Source organism: Hyla sarda, chromosome 11, assembly GCF_029499605.1.
Source record: "Hyla sarda isolate aHylSar1 chromosome 11, aHylSar1.hap1, whole genome shotgun sequence".
In the NCBI taxonomy this organism is placed as follows: Eukaryota; Metazoa; Chordata; class Amphibia; order Anura; family Hylidae; genus Hyla; species Hyla sarda.
The window spans coordinates 32,663,919-32,684,105 of record NC_079199.1 but is presented as its reverse complement, the minus strand read 5'-3'; the positions used below and the strand labels follow the sequence as shown (position 1 = coordinate 32,684,105).

The 20,187-nt window shown below is 46.2% G+C and overlaps 1 protein-coding gene across 6 annotated transcripts in view; it reads right to left on the bottom strand.

Annotated features, from left to right (window-relative positions):
• The window catches only part of SMOC1 (SPARC related modular calcium binding 1), a 215,875-nt gene that overhangs the window by 26,197 nt on the left and 169,491 nt on the right, over nucleotides 1–20,187 (bottom strand). For all 6 annotated transcript variants that reach the window (XM_056547181.1, XM_056547180.1, XM_056547182.1 and 3 more), the window contains exons 8-9: nucleotides 6,465–6,657; nucleotides 6,311–6,393 (exon numbers count right to left, since the gene is read on the bottom strand). In XM_056547181.1, coding sequence (XP_056403156.1) covers nucleotides 6,311–6,393; nucleotides 6,465–6,657 — 276 coding nt within the window. The remainder of the gene's footprint in view (nucleotides 1–6,310; nucleotides 6,394–6,464; nucleotides 6,658–20,187) is intronic.

The window sequence follows — 20,187 nt, the reverse complement described above, 5'->3', positions numbered from 1 at the left end:
TGTTATTATCTACAGTTACATAGTTACATAGTTAGTACGGTCGAAAAAAGACATATGTCCATCAAGTTCAACCAGGGAATTAAGGGGTAGGGGTGTGGCGCGATATTGGGGAAGGGATAGGATTTTATATTTCTTCATAAGCATTAATGTTATTTTGTTCCAGGAATGTATCTAATCCTGTTTTAAAGCTGTTAATTGTTCCTGCTGTGACCAGTTCCTGAGGTAGACCGTTCCATAAATTCCCAGTCCTCACGGTAAAGAAGGCGTGTCGCCTTTGATATTTGATATCACTTGTGCCATATTCATATGTATGCTGCTTTGTATTGTACCATGGCCTGGTTAAAGCACTTGCTCTTGGCTATTCTCATTACTACTGTTACCAGGGCCGTAAAAGTGCAGAAAAATAAGAGCTGACTAACTTTCTAGCAACTGCACATTAATAGTGTGGTAAGTAAGCACAGTGATGGGTAACAGCTAAAGCCTCCACTACTCCAGCCTCATAACGGTTTATGGGTGTTCTGTCTTCTGCTACAGGTATTATGATGATGACCCAGAATAGCTTGCAATTCTATGCTGGAAAAACAGGCAGACTAGCAAAATTTTGTTGCATTTATTTTTCACTATAATTAATAAAGATTATAGTAAGTGTTACGCCGAGCGCTCCGGGTCCCCGCTCCTTCCCGGAGCGCTCACGGCGTCTCTCTCCCTGCAGCGCCCCGGTCAGTCCCGCTGACCGGGAGCGCTGCACTGACATGGCCGTCGGGGATGCGATTCGCACAGCGGGACGCGCCCGCTCGCGAATCGCGTCCCAAGTCACTTACCCGTCCCGGTCCCCTGCTGTCATGTGCTGGCGCGCGGCTCCACTCTCTAGGGCACGCGCGCGCCAGCTCTCTGAGACTTAAAGGGCCAGTGCACCAATGATTGGTGCCTGGCCCAATTAGTTTAATTGGCTCCCACCTGCTCCCAGACTATATCTGCTCACTGCCCCTGCACTCCCTTGCCGGATCTTGTTGCCCTTGTGCCAGAGAAAGCCTTTCCTTGAGTGTTCCTAGCCTGTGTTCCAGACCTCCTGCCGTTGCCCCTGACTACGATCCTTGCTGCCTGCCCTGACCTTCTGCTACGTCCGACCTTGCTCTTGCCTTATCCCTTGTACCATGCCTATCTCAGCAGTCAGAGAGGTTGAGCCGTTGCCGGTGGATACGACCTGGTTGCTACCGCCGCTGCAAGACCATCCCGCTTTGCGGCGGGCTCTGGTGAAAACCAGTAGCTACTTAGAACCGGTCCACCGACACGGTCCACGCCAAACCCTCTCTGACACAGAGGATCCACCTCCAGCCTGCCGAATCGTGACAGTAGATCCGGCCATGGATTCCGCTGAGGTGCCGCTGTCAAGTCTTGCCCACATTTCCACGGTGATTGCCCAGCAATCCCTAATGATCACCCAACGAAATCACCAGCTGGCATTCTTGACCACCGTGACACAGCAACTTCAGTCACAGATACAGCAGCTGCTGCCGCAGATACAGCAACTTCAGTCACAGACACAGCAGCTGCAACAGCAACAACCATCTCCTCCGCCGGCTCCTGCAACTCCTCCGCAGCGACCGGCCGCTCCTAACCCCTGCTTGTCCCTGCCGGACAAATTTGATGGGGACTCTAGACTCTGCCGTGGTCTCCTGCCTGGGAAGGCCCTGCCATGTGCCACACCGCTCGGAGCACCTCTCTCACAGTATCCTTTGCAATCCACCCCTGTGCCTCCCGCCGAGGAGGCTATGCAAGTGGATCGGTCTCGCCTGACCCCTGAAGAGAGGACTCGCCGCAGAAAGAAAGATTTACTTCTATACTGCACTGTGCGTTACCGCATAGAACCCCTGCTCTTGAGCATGGAACTTTTTGTTTTGCCCAAATGCTCCTCTGAACTCCTCCTCGGTCTGCCATGGCTCCAACGCCACTCCTCTACCCTTGTCTGGACCACCGGGGAGATCATGAGCTGGGGTGCTTCTTGCCACAGAAAATGCCTCACGTCTGCTCCCAGTCCCGTCAGTCAAACCTCTGTGTCTCCTCCTTTACCTGGTCTCCCCAAGGCCTATCTGGACTATGCTGTGTCTCCTCCTCACAGCCCCCGTCCTGTTAACACTCTGCCTCGTGCCAAGCTTGACCCTCTTCCCTCCCTCCCCACCCCCACGCCTTCTTGTGTGCCCGCTGTTGATGTGGTTTCCCGGGGCTTCGCCACCATCTGGGAAAAGACTCTATAATCCCTCATACTAGCCTCATCCCGGGTGAAGAAGCTTGCCGAAGAAAAAAGAAGAACTCCTCCTGTTTTTGTGTGGCTCTCCACCAAGTATATCCGCTTCCATGTCCCCAGTTTTAATCTCGGACCACGTTATCTTGGACCCTTTGTAGTTGAGTGCTCAGAGGAGAGATCTTGGGAACCTGAGGACAACATCCTGGACAAAAGTCTTATCCTCAGGTTCTCAGGCTCCAAGAAGAGGGGGAGACCCAAGGGGGGGGTACTGTTACGCCGAGCGCTCCGGGTCCCCGCTCCTCCCCGGAGCGCTCACGGCGTCTCTCTCCCTGCAGCGCCCCGGTCAGTCCCGCTGACCGGGAGCGCTGCACTGACATGGCCGTCGGGGATGCGATTCGCACAGCGGGACGCGCCCGCTCGCGAATCGCGTCCCAAGTCACTTACCCGTCCCGGTCCCCTGCTGTCATGTGCTGGCGCGCGCGGCTCCGCTCTCTAGGGCGCGCGCGCGCCAGCTCTCTGAGACTTAAAGGGCCAGTGCACCAATGATTGGTGCCTGGCCCAATTAGTTTAATTGGCTCCCACCTGCTCCCAGACTATATCTGCTCACTGCCCTTGCACTCCCTTGCCGGATCTTGTTGCCCTTGTGCCAGAGAAAGCCTTTCCTTGAGTGTTCCTAGCCTGTGTTCCAGACCTCCTGCCGTTGCCCCTGACTACGATCCTTGCTGCCTGCCCTGACCTTCTGCTACGTCCGACCTTGCTCTTGCCTTATCCCTTGTACCATGCCTATCTCAGCAGTCAGAGAGGTTGAGCCGTTGCCGGTGGATACGACCTGGTTGCTACCGCCGCTGCAAGACCATCCCGCTTTGCGGCGGGCTCTGGTGAAAACCAGTAGCTACTTAGAACCGGTCCACCGACACGGTCCACGCCAAACCCTCTCTTACACAGAGGATCCACCTCCAGCCTGCCGAATCGTGACAGTAAGGTAGTGCTATGCTCTAAAGAGAGGTCTAATGGAAAGGTAATAGTACCCTGGTATTTGCATGTATGAACACGCTGCCCAAGTGTTCACAGAAACAAGGTTACATACCGTATTTTTCGCCGTATAAGATGCACTTTTTCTTCCCCAAAACTGGGGGGAAAAAGTCGCTGCATCTTATACGCCGAATACACCCCTATCGTGGCGGTCCCTGCAGCCATCAACGGCCGGGACCCACGGCTAATACAGGACATCACCGATCGCGGTGATGCCCTGTATTAACCCTTCAGATGCGGCGATCAAAGCTGACCGCCGCGTCTGAAGGGAAAGTGACACTAACCCGGCTGTTCAGTCGGGCTGTTCGGGACCGCCGCGATTTCACCGTGGCGTTCCCTAACAGCCCGACTGAATAGCCGGGTTTGTGCTTACAGGACACCGTGGGGGACCTTACCTGCCTCCTCGGTGTCTTCTCCGTTCAGGGATCTCCTGTATGGCCGGCGCTCTCCTTCCTCGTCATCACGTCGTCGCGTACGTGCGTCGGCGTGCGTAACGACGTGATGACGACGACAGAGAGCGAGGAGACTCGGCCGACAGCAGAGACGTTCCGGAGCGACGGGGACACGGTGACAGCAATGGAGCGACATCCAGGGCAGCGGTGACGGGTCCGGAGCGGCGGGGACACGTGAGTATTACCTCCTATGCAGTGGTCTTCAATCTCCGGACCTCCAGATGTTGCAAAACTACAACTCCCAGCATGCCCGGACAGCCAACAGCTAATGGGTTCAAAATCTTAAATTTTTTACATTTTGCACCTAAAATAGGGTGCGTCTTATACGCCGGTGCGTCCTATAGGACGAATACGGTAATCTAGTTGTATATATACCATTATAGCAACATAAAGAGAGGCCATCAGCTTTCTCAACATGTGTGTTTTATTAAATTATTTCTATTTCTCAAAATAGAACAATATTGGAGCATCTTTTGTTATAGCTCTGTGTTGTGCAGTTCCAAGATTAAAGGGGTATTCTAGGAAAAAATTTCTTTTCACAGATTTGTAAATTACGTCTATTAAAAAATCTCAATCCTTCCAATAATTATCAGCTGCTGAAGTTGAGTTGCTCTTTTCTGTCTGGCAACAGTGCTCTCTACTGACATCTCTGCTTGTCTTGGGAACTGCACAGAGTAGAAGAGGTTTGCTATGGGGATTTGCGTCTACTCTGGAAAGTTCCCGAGACACGTGTCATCAGAGAGCACTTAGACAGAAAAGAACAACTCAACTTCAGCAGCTCATAAGTACTGAAAGGATTAAGATTTTTTTTATAGAAGTAATTTACAAATCTGTTTAACTTTCTGGAGCCAGTTGATATATAAAAATAGTTTTTTCCTGGATAACCCATTTAAGAGTAAATTGACAAGTGGGTGTTACCAGTTCTGGTTACCTTTCTGTACAGTCTGATAATTGTCCAAACAGCACTAATAGTATTAATTTAGGAACACATCCCCTTTACAAGGATGTCAAATTATTCATAAATTAAAGGGACTACAATTCAGAATGCTAAGAAATAATGCTCCAGAACTGTAATTTAAAGGGTACCTCTCATCAAATAAACTTTTGATATATTTTAGATTAATGAATGTTGAATAACTTTCCAATAGCATGTTAATGAAAAATATGCTTCTTTCTATTGTATTTTTCCGATCAGTCCTGGCAGCAAGCATTTCTGACTCATGCTGGAGTCCTAAACACTCAGAGCTGCCAGCCTGCTTTGTTCACAGCCAAACAGGCTGTGAACAAAGCAGGCTGGCAGCTCTGAGTGTTCTCCTTTGTGAACAAAGCAGACTGGCAGCTCGTAGTGTTTAGGACTCCAGCACGAGTCTGAAATGCTTGCTGCCAGGACTGGTAGGGAGACCCCTAGTGGTCATTTCTTCAAAGTGGAAAATTAAATAGAAAGAAGCATATTTTTTAAAAACATGCAATTGTAAAGTTATTCTGCATACATTAATCTATAATATATCAAAAGTTTTTTTGATGAGAGGTACCCTTTAATAGGGAACATAAGCATTTATTTTGACCTAACAGGAGAGCTGACACATTTTATAAATTATAAAAAAAACTTTTCAACCTTTAATCAGTTGAACCAGCCAGAAATAGTGGGCACCTAGCTCATTCTCTTCCAGTTCTGTCATGTGACGGGGATGGTTTTATCATGTAAGTATATGGAACTGTCTCGCTTGTTCTAGTGATCGGTCGGGGTCTTAACACTTTATGTACACTTTAGTGATTTGTCTACGACAGAAAAGTGCAGCAGCATTGAAATGATATGTTAAAAAGTAATCTCCCCTCCTTCCGGTAATACTAGGATATATACAAACCAACGTAGTGTTAATGGTAATGTGCAACCTAAAACATTTTTTTTTTGTACATTATTATGGAGGAGCCATATTGCCTGAACTTCTTCTCTCTTCTCTCATTGCCTTTTATGAGAGAATATTCTAGGCATGCCATGCGACCTATACAGAGGTCATTGGAAAAAGCAGAGGAGGAGGGAAGCTGTGACCATCACCTATATATCATATACACCTACATACTGGTGTCATCTTTTATTGTAATCCTTCCTGTGATGATAAGGAGGAGACTGCTGAAAATCTTATTAGACATAGTGGTCAGAATGGAAAGAATATTTCAGGATCATTTTGAAAAACAGTTTGTAAAATGAGAAAAAAAAAAAAAAAAGATCTTGTGTAATATCCATCTTGCAATTGACTACCATCAGTTCAATTTTCTAGTTTTAGAGCTAGTTTTCATTGTTTACCTAATAAATGTGCATGTGTATCCTATAATAAGTTGTATCACTGAACGTTGTGTATTCCTACCCTTTTACAGCTACTTCCCCAGTTGTGCCTTTAAAAAACATATGAGAAATGTCGTCAAAATACAATCTTGTGAGAATACAGGTTACAGAATAAGCTCATGTAAGTGGCTTTCCAGAGAGGTTATTTATCTTAGTAGGGTTCTGTAGAAGCTGTCCTTGGCTTCTCTGGAGGTAAAATAGTTATAGGGGCTATAGTAAACACAAAAGATTCCAAACCTGGTAGCTCTCTGTCTTTGAATGGATCCTCAGTGTCTGTATTTTTCCACCTTGCATCACTTTCACATACTGGAGTTTCATATCTGTGATTAAAATAAATCTATATTTTAATAGGTTCCTCACATTTTAGAATAGAAGATAAAAATGTACTTACCGTGTTGATGTTCCAGGCAATGGGCGACCTGTGTCTACTAAAACACACCAGCAATAACCAGTGGACTGGTGACACTGTACTGGTTTATAGAGACCTCCTGGTGCACATTCAGGAATCACAATTCCTTCTCTTGGATTGTCTCGGGCCTCTTCCAGAGCACTTTGCCGCTCCTGATCGCAGGAGTTGACTTTCTCTACAAAGCAAATTTGATAGTAGTTTTTAAGATAAAGTACAGAGAAATAATAATAGAAATAATAATATTGACTAAGAGCGAACTTTGGGCCAGTGAACTATAATATCTACACTTTATTCAGGAACTTAAAGGGGTACTCCGGTCAAAACCTTTTTTCTTTTTAAATCAACTGGTGGCAGAAAGTTAAACATATTTGTAAATTACGTCTATTAAAAAATCTTAATCCTTCCTGTACTTATTAGCTGCTGAATACTACAGAGGAAATTCTTTTCTTTTTGGAATGCTCTCTGATGACATCACGAGCACAGTTCTCTCTGCTGACGTTATTATAATAATAATAAAGCTTTATTTATTGTTGTCCTTAGTGGGATTTGAACCCAAGTCCCCAGCACTGCAAGGCAGCAGTGCTAACCACTGAGCTACCATGCTTCCCTTAGCATACATCTGCTATGCATCTGCTATGCATGGTTGCTAAAATGGACAGAGATGTCAGCAGAGAGCACTGTGCTCGTGATTTCATCAGTGTTCCAAAAAGAAAGGAATTTCCTCTGTAGCATTCAGCATCTAATAAGTACTGGAAGGATTAAGATTTTTTAATAGAAGTAATTTACAAATATGTTTAACTTTCTGCCACCAGTTGATTTAAAAGAAAAAAGGTTTTCACCCGAGTACCCCTTTAAAGGAGTACTCCAGAATAGAAAAATTGTCCTCCATACTGCCGGCAGTAAAAAAATAAAGAGATGCATACCTTCCTTCTCTCCCCCGGTAACCCACTCCGGTCTCCGCCCCGATCCTCTTCCTGGTTGCCGGTGAGTCATACTGCACTCAGCCAATCACCGGCCGCAGCGAAGTCCCGACTCGGCCGGCGATAGGCTGAGCGGCAGTGTGTTGTTTTCGGCCCCGGCACCAGGTGCTGGGGCCGAAAACGTCACACTGCCGCTCAGCCTATCGCCGGCCGAGTTGGGACTTCGCTGCGGCCGGTGATAGGCTGAGTGCAGTATGACTTGCCGACCACCGGCAAACAGGAAGAGGATCGCGGAGGAGACTGGAATGGGTTACCGGAGGCACCCGGGGAGCAAAGGAAAGTATGCATGTCTTTATTTTTTTACTGCTGGGAGTATGGAGGACAATTTTTCTATTCTGGAGTACTCCTTTAAAAGTCACAACGGACAATAGCAAACAACCTTTCAAGGAGAAGCAAACATTGACGCGTTTCGTGTCATGTGACACTTCTGTAGGATTGGTCTGAATAAAAGTGGCCTGGTTGTGCTAAAAAATGTGTATGACACCCCTAAGTCTCCTAGGTTTCAGGGTTTTCTTTCAGTTACCTGTGACCTATGTGTAAAGAATAAACTGAGGAGCCTATTCCTGAAGTGATGAGTGGTGCAGTGTTTCTATGTAGAAGAAGAATTGTAGACTGTTATTTTCTAACCATTACAAACCGCTGAGCACCACCTAAGTGCAGCAGGTCTTGAGTAAAAAGTTGTGGAATTTTGGTCTTCCAGTGTTTCTGTTATATTGTGGTTGGACTACATCTGAAACTAATCCCAAGGTTTTCGAATCTCCAAAATGCTGAATTTTTGGGGAATTCAGAACAAATAAAATTTGGGCACAATTGTTTGTTAAAAAAGGATTATAGACATTTCGCTATGCTCCCAACATAAAATACACAGTGCTTTTGCTATGTTGAGTTCAATATTAGTGCAGTTCTTAGTTCATCTGTCAAGTTCTCTTTACGATTAATATATTTGTCTGCATTTTTTGCATTGCACCCTGTTTTAATATAATTTAATGGAAAAAAAATCCATGAAGCCGTATCTTAAGTAGTAACTAAAACAAAGGAAAGTGCTCCATAGTGTGAAACCGTATATGCCGTATATACTCGAGTATAAGCCGACCCGAGTATAAGCCGAGACCCCTAATTTTAACCCAAAATCCCAGGAAAAGTTATTGACTCGAGTATAAGCCTAGGGTGGGAAATACATCATCCCCCCCTGTCATCATCCAGACCCCCGTCATTAACATCCTCATCATCATCACCGCCTGTCATCATCCAGACCCTCATCATCATCACCTGTCATCATCCCACACCACCCCCCTTCATCATCCCCTTGTCATCATCCCCACCCCCCTTCATCATCATCCCACACACCCCCCTTCATCATCCTCACCCCCCTTCTTCATCCCCTTGTCATCATCCCCACCCCCTTCATCATCCCCTTGTAATCATCCCACACCCCCCCTTCATCATCCCCTTGTCATCATCCCACACTCCCCCCTTCATCATCCCACACCCCCCCTTCATCATCCCACACCCCCCCCTTCATCATCCTCTTGTCATCATCCGCCCGCAGTGGTCTTCAACCTGCGGACCTCCAGAGGTTTCAAAACTACAACTCCCAGCAAGCCCGGGCAGCCATCGGCTGTCCGGGCTTGCTGGGAGTTGTAGTCTTGAAACCTCCGGAGGTCCGCAGGTTGAAGACCACTGCGGCCTTCGACATCATCCAGCCCCCTCTCACCCCCTTTAGTTCTGAGTACTCACCTCTGCTCGGCGCTGGTCCGGTCCTGCAGGGCTGTCCGGAGAGGAGGTGGTCCGGTGGGATAGTGGTTCCGGGCTGCTATCTTCACTGGGGGCGCCTCTTCTCCGCGCTTCCGGCCCGGAATAGAGGCGTTGCCTTGACAATGACGCAGAAGTACGTTGGCAATGAACGTACCTCTGTGTCGTTGTCAAGGCAACATGACTATTCTGGGCCCGGGCCCGAAGCGCTTAGAAGAGGCCTCCCCGGTGAAGATAGCAGCCCGGAACCACTATCCCACCGGACCACCTCCTCACCGGACAGTCCTGCAGCACCGGACCAGCGCCGAGCGGAGGTGAGTACTGTACAGAACTAAAGGGGGGCGAGAGGGGGCTGGATGATGTCGAAGGCCGCAGTGGTCTTCAACCTGTGGACCTCCGGAGGTTTCAAAACTACAACTCCCAGCAAGCCCGGACAGCCGATGGCTGCCCGGGCTTGCTGGGAGTTGTAGTTTTGAAACCTCTGGAGGTCCGCAGGTTGAAGACCACTGCGGGTGGAGAGTTCACTCGAGTATAAGCCGAGGGGGGTGTTTTCAGCACGAAAAATCGTGCTGAAAAACTCGGCTTATACTCGAGTATATACGGTATGTATATTAGGTGAACAGTAAGGAATATTGCTCACCCGCAATAGTTGCACTCAACAAAGTACAACAATGGTAAAAGCATTTAGAGAAGGGAGTCTCAGAACAGGCAAACCCTCCTGGAATAGATACAGACAAATTCCAAAATTCCTCCAAGGTGAACCACAGGATAAATCAGGCATGCCTGATGAAGCGGTCTTCACCGTGAAACGCGTTGCATTGTGGGTAAAATAAACTGGTGCTCTTCACAAGTTCGTGGCGCCTGATTTATTCTGTGGTTCAACTTGGAGGTATCTTAAGTAGTGTCCATCGAAGTTTTACTCAATAAAGACATAGACGTTAGCCATTCTTTAGCAAATTGTAGGAGTAAAAAAGGACACTTGTGTATGGAATCCAATGGGCTGTGTGTGAGAATATCAGCTGTGTATCTTATGTGACGGCTGGACAGCAGCGCTCTATATTAGCCATACACTTCTTAGTTCTGCTCTCTGCAGCTGTACAATTTAGCTGGGGTCTGGCTGAATGACAGATAGGCAAAGCCTCAGAAAGCCTCACATTGGCCCTCTCCGGTGTACTGGCTGCCAGTCCAAGTCTTGGCGTCATTTTTGTAACTGGAGAAAGCTTCTGCTGCTCAGACAGAATTAATTAGTTATGAGACCAAGGGAACGTATTTAGAGTGACATGTCCCCGTATCCATAAAAGGAGAAGGCAGGTGAGTTATGAGAGGACAAAGTTGCTTGGATACGGTCCAGGCAGATTTCAAGCCAACTTACACACATTACTCAAGCAGTATGGCAGCACAGCATACCTGTATTCTATACAATCGCTATATTTACTTATAACAGTGACGTTCTATTCATACTATAACACAACCCTGCATTATGCTACAAACACTACCGTGCAGCTAAAAGAAAGCTTAAGACCTTAATAAAACGCCATTATTCACCACCATTAAATATTTATGTGTGCTCCATTAGAGGGAATGTCATATGAGATCTCAGTCAGAGGACAGATTACAGGCGACTCTGTGCGGGGCTGTGGAATATTTTCGAGAGGTAAGTAAATATATGTTATAGGATAATACTATAACTCTTTCCCGTACACCTTAGACTTAAAAATTGTCCGCAATCAACAAAAACAGGGCCTTTTTTATTTTGTTGGTGCAAATTTGAAAATTTCTATTGGATTTCTGACTGGTTGATAATGGCAACAATGACATTTTTCCTTTAAGGGAACAGAAAGTATTCAATGTTCATGGATATAGTGGATGTTATTTGCTTTGGGTGGGTGTGGAGGGGCGGGGAGTCCAGCCTGGTTTAAGGCTAGATTCATACTAAGGTAAGTCACTTAAAGGGGTATTCCAGAAAAAAGCTGCTGAAGTTGAGTTGTTCTTCTCTGCCTGGCAACAGTGCTCTCCGCTGACATCTCTACTTGTCTCGGGAACTGCACAGAGTAGAAGAGGTTTGCTATGGGGATTTTCTTCTAAACTGGGCGGTTCCAGAGACACGTGTCATCAGAGAGCACTTAGACGGAAAAGAACAACTCAACTTCAGCAGCTCATAAGTACTGAAAGGATTAAGATTTTTAAATAGAAGTAATTTACAGATCTGTTTAACTTTCTGTAGCCAGTTGATATATAAAAAAAAGTTTTTTCCTGGATAACCCCTTTAAGGTTATTAGATCCGTGGTCGGGCCAGGACTTATGGCCATAATATGGGCAGAAAAACTATTCCCTGCTGTGCTTGTGTGAATCTGACTTAAAGATGCAAAGATTTTTTATGCCGGATCTGCTGGCCCCCAGAAAGCAGTTAGAGACAAGGTGTGATTATATGGTGCTGCAATTTTTTTCTTCTTTGGTCCTGCCCCATTCTGGATAAATGGTGCTGTAACTTTCTGTGCTGCATAGTAAATACAGAGAGTGTGATACAACCATCATTTAATGCAAAGTACATACAGTGCCAGCCTGCCATTCACAGTGACACGATACATTCCCCTTTTGCCTAAAGACTATAGACGATAGATTCATAAAAACGAAGCGCATGTTCACATGGCAAATAGTTGCTTGGTTTTTGCTGCAGAAACGGCATTAGTTTCTGCATTAAAAACCACGCATATCAGCTTCTGAAACCCCACTCCTATTGAAGTCACAAGAAGTTCCATTGAAGTGACACTTTTTCCCCCCACCTGGTTAAGGGCCGAAGCTCCCATGGAAGTCAAAAATGGCTTCAAGGCCGCACCCCTACAAACATGGATTATGCCCATGTGCACAGTATGTTCACACGTACTTATCCGTTGTGGATTTAACTACATATTTTATGCTGTTTATTTCACCTATTTATTTATATTGATTAAATCTGCAGCATCAAAACTGTAACATAAAATCTGCAGCATGAAATCCTCAACGGATTAAGAACATGTAAACATACCGTAAAATAATAACTATCTTTGGTGCTTATAGCAACTAGTCAGAGTCCAGATTTTATGTTTCATGAGCAGGATGTAAAATAAAAACTATGCTGTGATTAGTCACTATGGACAATGATGTTTCTTCATTTCATAAATCTCCCTGTACGTGTCTTGAAATTTAAAGTGGTATACCGCAGGAAAGGGGATGAGTGTCAGATTGCAGGAAGGGGACCAACTGCTGGGACACCCATGATTTTGAGAACGGGAGCCTACATTTTGGGGCGGTGGGTGGCACATGTACAATGCCGCTCCCCAATCATTGTGTATGAGAGCATCAGAGACAGATGAATACAGTGCTCAGGCTATCTATGGAAATCCCATTGACAAGAAACAGAGTTCTAGTGCACATATGTAACTCACAGCTTCATTTCAGGGAGTTGGGAATGTGGGGGGTCCCAGTGCCCTTACCTCCTGCGGTCTAACAAGTATTCCCTATCTTTTGGAAAAGGACAATTGTTATATATAATTGGAATATTCTTGGAATATTCTAAATATTTTTGTCCATCCCCAGACAATTGGGACATATAGCCTCTGACTAAGATTTAAAGAAATAAATTACTTTAAATAAGAATACTTCACTCATAGCTATAGAAAGTGGTAGACTGAGCGTTGAAAGCAGGAAATGTAGCTCTAGGATGGTCACGGGTTAATAGCTAATATTCCTGAAGCTCTGTTCTGGTTCAGTAGGTAACCCATAACATTATACAAAGATCAGCCATAATATTAAAACCAGCTGCCTTATATATCATCCTGTAAAAAGCATCAGCTCTGACAAACTAAGGCTTAGGTCTCTGATATCGCAATGTGGTGCCTCCATGGATCAAACTTATTTTTCCAGCGCATCCCACAAAAGCTTTATGGGACTGAGATTTAGGGATAAAAAAGCTGCCACTAGGTGTCTCCCTACTTGTCCAGAGCACATTCCCCCCCATCTTTTGCACAGACTCTTTTGCACAGACTTTGGACTCCTGCTGGCCTGACAGAAGTCCAACATCAGGAAATGCTAAGGGGGGCGTGAGCAGCCTTAGCCAATCATAGCTCATCTCACACTGAACTGCTCTGGCCTGTGGGTGAGGGAGGAAGTTCTTCCCTGTATGGCTTCAGATGATGTCACGCCTGCTGGGGAGCGCCCCTTCCCAATCTGTGAATCTGACTGAGACTGAGCAGAAAATACAGAACAATATCAAGGTAAAAAACTATAAAATAATAAAAATAAAAACAGGGGGTGGTTTATCATGATGGGGGCAGTGAACTGGGAGGATTATAAAATTTAACAAGATCATGAGAGGTACTCTTTAAGACAACCATACAGTTACCGTATATACTCGAGTATAAGCCGAGTTTTTCAGCACGATTTTTCGTGCTGAAAACACCCCCCTCGGCTTATACTCGAGTGAACTCCCCCACCCGCAGTGGTCTTCAACCTGCGGACTTCCAGAGGTTTCAAAACTACAACTCCCAGCAAGCCAGGGCAGCCATCGGCTGTCCGGGCTTGCTGGGAGTTGTAGTTTTGAAACCTCCGGAGGTCCGCAGGTTGAAGACCACTGCGGCCTTCAACATCATCCAGCCCCCTCTCACCCCCTTTAGTTCTGAGTACTCACCTCCGCTCGGCGCTGGTCCGGTCCTGCAGGGCTGTCCGGTGAGGAGGTCGTCCGGTGAGGAGGTGGTCCGGGCTGCTATCTTCACCGGGGAGGCCTCTTCTAAGCGCTTCGGGCCCGGCCTCAGAATAGTCACGTTGCCTTGACAACGATGCAGATGCGTCATTGTCAAGGCAACGGCTCTATTCCGGGCCGGAAGCGCGGAGAAGAGGCGCCCCCGGTGAAGATAGCAGCCCGGACCACCTCCTCACCGGACCACCTCCTTACCGGACAGCCCTGCAGGACCGGACCAGCGCCGAGCGGAGGTGAGTACTCAGAACTAAAGGGGGTGAGAGGGGGCTGGATGATGTTGAAGGCCGCAGTGGTCTTCAACCTGCGGACCTCCGGAGGTTTCAAAACTACAACTCCCAGCAAGCCCGGACAGCCGATGGCTGCCCGGGCTTGCTGGGAGTTGTAGTTTTGAAACCTCTGGAGGTCCGCATGTTGAAGGCCGCAGTGGTCTTCAACCTGCGGACCTCCGGAGGTTTCAAAACTACAACTCCCAGCAAGCCCGGACAGCCGATGGCTGCCCGGGCTTGCTGGGAGTTGTAGTTTTGAAACCTCTGGAGGTCCGCATGTTGAAGGCCGCAGTGGTCTTCAACCTGCGGACCTCCGGAGGTTTCAAAACTACAACTCCCAGCAAGCCCGGACAGCCGATGGCTGCCCGGGCTTGCTGGGAGTTGTAGTTTTGAAACCTCTGGAGGTCCGCAGGTTGAAGACCACTGAGGGCGAATGATGAGAAGAGGATGATGAAGGGGGGGGGGGTGTGGGGATGATGAAGGGGGGTGGGGATGATGAAGGGGGGGGGGTGTGGGATGATTACAAGGGGATGATGAAGGGGGGATGTGTGGGATAAGGGGATGTGTGGGATGATGACAAGGGGATGATGAAGGGGGGATGTGTGGGATAAGGGGATGTGTGGGATGATGACAAGGGGATGATGAAGGGGGGATGTGTGGGATGATAAGGGGATGTGTGGGATGATGACAAGGGGATGATGAAGGGGGGATGTGTGGGATGATAAGGGGATGTGTGGGATGATGACAAGGGGATGATGAAGGGGGGATGTGTGGGATGATGACAAGGGGATGATGAGGATGTTAATGACGGGTCTGGATGATGACAGGGGGGGATGAGGTATTTCCCACCCTAGGCTTATACTCGAGTCAATAACTTTTCCTGGGATTTTGGGTTGAAATTAGGGGTCTCGGCTTATACTCGGGTCGGCTTATACTCGAGTATATACGGTAAATGGCATTGTTCTCTTTGCCTTTAGTTGTCACTAGGGGGAGCTCATGACGTAGAAATTTAGAGTGCTCCCATGGAACATAATAATATATTAGTATGCAGTAAGCAACTAGTAACAATACAATCTGCGGGTCAATACAATCTTCAATGGGGGTCTATGGATATGTTTACTGCATATACCAAGAGACTTCCTGACACTGATGGTAAATGGGCACTAAAAACAGAGTGACAACAGCCTCACTGGTTACTATGGACAAAAAGACCAGATTTCCCGAGACGGTCTTGATGAATAATTTTTACCCATTGCAAAATGTAGTGCCAATTTTGTATGTTAAAAATCTTTGAAATTTTATGAATAATCACCACTGTTATCCAACAAAATAAAAAGTTTAACATTGCTAAAATGCACCGTATTTTTCGCCGCTTCGCCTCGTCTTATAAGGGGAATACACACCTATCGCGGCGGTCCCTGCAGCCATCAACAGCCGGGACCCGCGGCTAATACAGGACATCACCGATCGTGGTGATGCCCTGTATTAACCCTTCAAACGCAGCGATCAAAGCTGATCGCCGCATCTGAAGCGAAAATAACACTAACCCGGCTGTTCAATCGGGCTGTTCAGGACCACCGCGGTGTCCCGAACAGCTTACAGGACACCGGGAGGGACCTTACCTGCCTCCTCAGTGTCTGCTCCGTGCCGGGATCCCCTGCATGGCCGGCGCTCTCCTTCGTCGTCATCACGTCGCCGCGCACGCTGTCCCGTCATCGAATAGGAGCGGTGTGCGTAGCGACGTCATGGCGGTGACGGAGAGCGAGGATACCGCACAGCAGAGACGTTCCGGAGCAACGGGGACACCCCGGGGACGCAGCGACAGTGATGGAGGGCGACATCCAGGGCAGCGGTGATGAGCGGTGACGGGTCCGGAGCGGCGAGGACACGTGAGTACTACCTCCTATACCAGTGGTCTTCAACCTGCGGACCTCCAGACGTTGCAAAACTACATCTCCCAGCATGCTGGGAGTTGTAATTTTGCAACATCTGAAGGTCCGCAGCTTGAAGATCACTGTCCTATAATTTACATTGTATTTGCTTATTTTTTAGATTTAGATTTTTATCCTATAAAATTAGGTGCGTCTTATATGCTGGAGCGTCTTATATGACGAAAAATACGGTACTTAACGAGATAAACAATGTACATATCATAATTCCTTTTAAATTTCCTTTAAAAGCCCTTGTTCTCTTCTTATGCAATGAACAGAAGAAGCTGGTAATGTTAACATTACCGCACATGCTGCAAAAAAAAGAAAAAAGAAAAACCTCTTCTAAGCAAACACATGTAATACATTAGGTCATTACTTGCTGCATGAAGAGTTTATATGAATGCTCAATCTTTACCTGGCAGCCGGGCGCAAGACAGTCATGAGACCGATTGACAGCTTGAAGGCTGTAAATAAATAGGCTTTATTCTCTCCCTCACCATAAGGCGGGCGTTAACAAGTGACCCTTACAGATGTGACCTATGCCACTGCTAAGGTATCACAGCACACACCGCAATATATTATTACAGCATTGCACAAACTTTCCATGGCATTCATAAATAGTCGTTGAAAGCGTCATTAAAATGTGGCGTTTCAGTGTTTGGAAGCGGAGGACATAACCCTTGGAGCACCAGAGGAAAGCTTCTAAGGCTCAATATTTAAAAAGTTTATGTTATAAGCTTGAGTTGCCTATAAACACAAGTGTATGAGTTATAGCTGGAGACCGTCCTGCAAGCTTTAAACAAATGGTTTCACGATTTAGAATAAAAAAATAAAAAATAAAAAAAAAATAAAGTTTTCTTTTCCCTACAGATGTGTCTATCTGTGTGTGTGTATGTATATATATATATATATATATATATATATATATATATAACCCAGTGTGTGCTTAATCCTCCAAAGAGCTCTGAGATATTAATATGCACAAATACACTTTGTTGTTGCTATATTACTTATGGCAGACTTTCTGCAGATGTGTGCCAGTGTGGCTGTGTTTTATAATGGTATAATTCCTGGTTGACTGCATGACAGTGTTATTACTCTTACTGGTTCTGTTATATTAGGCCATTAGAGGTAAGGAATCTGTGTTATATGAAAGTATATATCAAATCAATATTAGCTTTTTACAATAATATAGAGAGCTAACATTTCAATTTACCGTATATACTCGAGTATAAGCCGAGTGCTGAAAACAACCCCCCCCCCCCTCGGCTTATACTCGAGTGAACTCTCCGCCTGTCAATTCCGGGCCTTCGTCATCATCCAGACCCCCCTTTAGTTTACTACTTACCTCCCCTCGGTGGGAAGGAAGGGTGAGCTGGTCCAGGCCATCTATGCTGCAGGGACCGTCCGGTGGGGAAGGTTAGTGGTTCCGGGCTGTCCATCTTCACCGGGGGGGCCTTCTTCTCCGGGCCCGGCCCCAGACTGGTGACGTTGCCTTGACGACGATGCACAGGGACGTCCGTCCCTGCACATGAACCTCCCTGTGCGTCGTCGTCAAGGCAACGTCACTAGTCCGGGGCCGGAGCGGAGAAGAGGGCCCCCCGGTGAAGATGTACAGCCCGGAACGACTAACCCTCCCACCGGACGGTCCCTGCAAAATAGATGGCCCGGACCAGCTCACCCTTCCTTCCCACCGAGGGGAGGTGAGTAGAAAACTAAAGGGGGGGCGTTCTGGATGATGACGAAGGACGCAGTGATCTTCAACCTGTGGACCTCCAGATGTTTCAAAACTACAACTCCCAGCATACCCGGACAGCCGATGGCTTTCCGGGCATGCTGGGAGCTGTAGTTTTGCAACATCTGGAGGTCCGCAGGTTGAAGACCACTGGATTGACAGGCGGTGATGATGACAGGCGGTGATGATGAAGGGGGGGGGATGATGACAGGTGGTGATGATGAAGGGGGGGATGATGAAGGGGGGGATGATGAAGGAGGGATGATGAAGGGGGGATGATGAAGGGGGTGTTAATGACGGGGGTCTGGATGATGACAGGGGGGGGGATGATGACATGGTGGGGGGATGATGTATTTCCCACCCTAGGCTTATAGTCGAGTCAATAACTTTTCCTGGGTTTTTGGGTGAAATTAGGGGCCTCAGCTTATATTCGGGCTGGCTTATACTCGAGTATATACGGTATGTGTATTACAGAAATCTAGGTAAAATAGCAGTATATGACAGAGGAAAGTGTTTGCTGACAGACTGGTTGCTAGGGACATGCTGCCTGACAAATATAAAAGATGCATCTATAGAGACCAGTCTGCAATACAGTTCCCGTATAAGGTTTTTGATGAAAAACGGATTCCTCAAAACCTGACTAAACTGTATCAAAACGTGTATACAAATTTCAACCCGTATACAGTTAAAAACCATATACGGTTTGCAAAATGATGTCCGGTTGCATCCGTTTTGCAAGAAAAAAAATGTATAAGTTTTTAACTTTTCACTCCATTATGAATAAAGTTTCACTTGATTGAAATTCCAAGAAAAAAAAACTGTGCAAAGTCAAAAACCGGATGGTAAAAACCGAATAGAACCGTGTGCACATGCGGTTCTGTACAGTTGCCATTGACAGTTTTTCACCCAAACCAAAAAACGCGGTAGACTATGGTTTTGGGTACGGGGAAAAAAACCTGACAAAACCGTATAGGATGCAAAACGGACACAACCTGATGCATCTTTTGGCATACGGTTTTCAATGGAGAGTCAATGCATACGGTTTTCAATATGGTTCCGTACGGTTTTCACATTGAAGACGTATACGGGAACTGTATTGCAAAAACGTGGTGTGAATGAACCCTTACAGAAATTTAGGTAATATGGCAGTACATGGTGGAGAAAAGTGTTTGGAATATTGCTGTACCTTACCCCATTTGCTGACAGACTGGTTGCTAGATACATGCTACTTGGAAAATATAGAAGATGCAGTTGGGTATCCATAGCAACCAGTCTGTCTTATATGTATTACAGAAATCTAGTTAACTTGGCAGAATATGATAGAGGAAAATGTTTGTCTTATTTTTTCATCTTGACTCATTTTCTGACAGACTGGTTACTAGGGACATTCTGCCTGACAAATATAAAAGCTGTACTTGGGTATCCATAGCAACCAGTCTGTCTTATTTCACTTATCTATTCAGCTCAAAATTAGTATTACTGTTATCATAATGAAAATAGGAAAGAAATAATTAAATTTGGCAGCATATAAAGGCTATATCCATGTTCACAACCAAAACAACAGTCTTTTCTCTATTGTTTTGTGTCTACAGCTCCAAAGCAGATCTATGCATCTCCATGGTAATAGACAACAATCTAATGTGCCTCAAATTTATCAAAAAATTCCCTGACCACATTAGAAAAATAAAAGAATTATGGTTATCTTGGCAGGAAATATACAGCCATTACATTTCATTGGCGCTTGGGTATAAATAAATGCCACCAAGTCATCCAGAACTGCTTTTAAGGGGTACTCCGCTGGAAAGCATTTTTCTTTAAATCAACTGGGGCCAGAATGTTAAAACAGATTTGTAAATTACTTCCATTAAAAATCTTAATCCTTACAGTATTTATCAGCGCTTTTTGCTCCACAGGAAGTTCTCTTCTATTTGGATTTTCTTTCTGTCTGACCACAGTGCTCTCTGCTGACACCTCTGTCCATTTTAGGAACTGTCCAGAGCAGGAACAAATCCCCACAGCAAACCTATACTGCTCTGGAGAGTTGCTGACATAGACAGAGGTGTCAGCAGAGAGCACTGTGGTCAGACAGAAAGGAAATCCAAAAAGAAAAGAACTTCCTGTGGAGCAAATAGAAGCAAATGTAGCCAACATTTACATACCTGTGATGTCATTTACTTCCCTTCCCTTATTTTGTTTATCTGTGCCCAATTGATTGCTACAAAGCTCAGATTGGATCTATTCAAATTGCCATTGAGATAAATGTGCACACATAAACATATATAAATGCCACCATTCAGGCCAGTTCA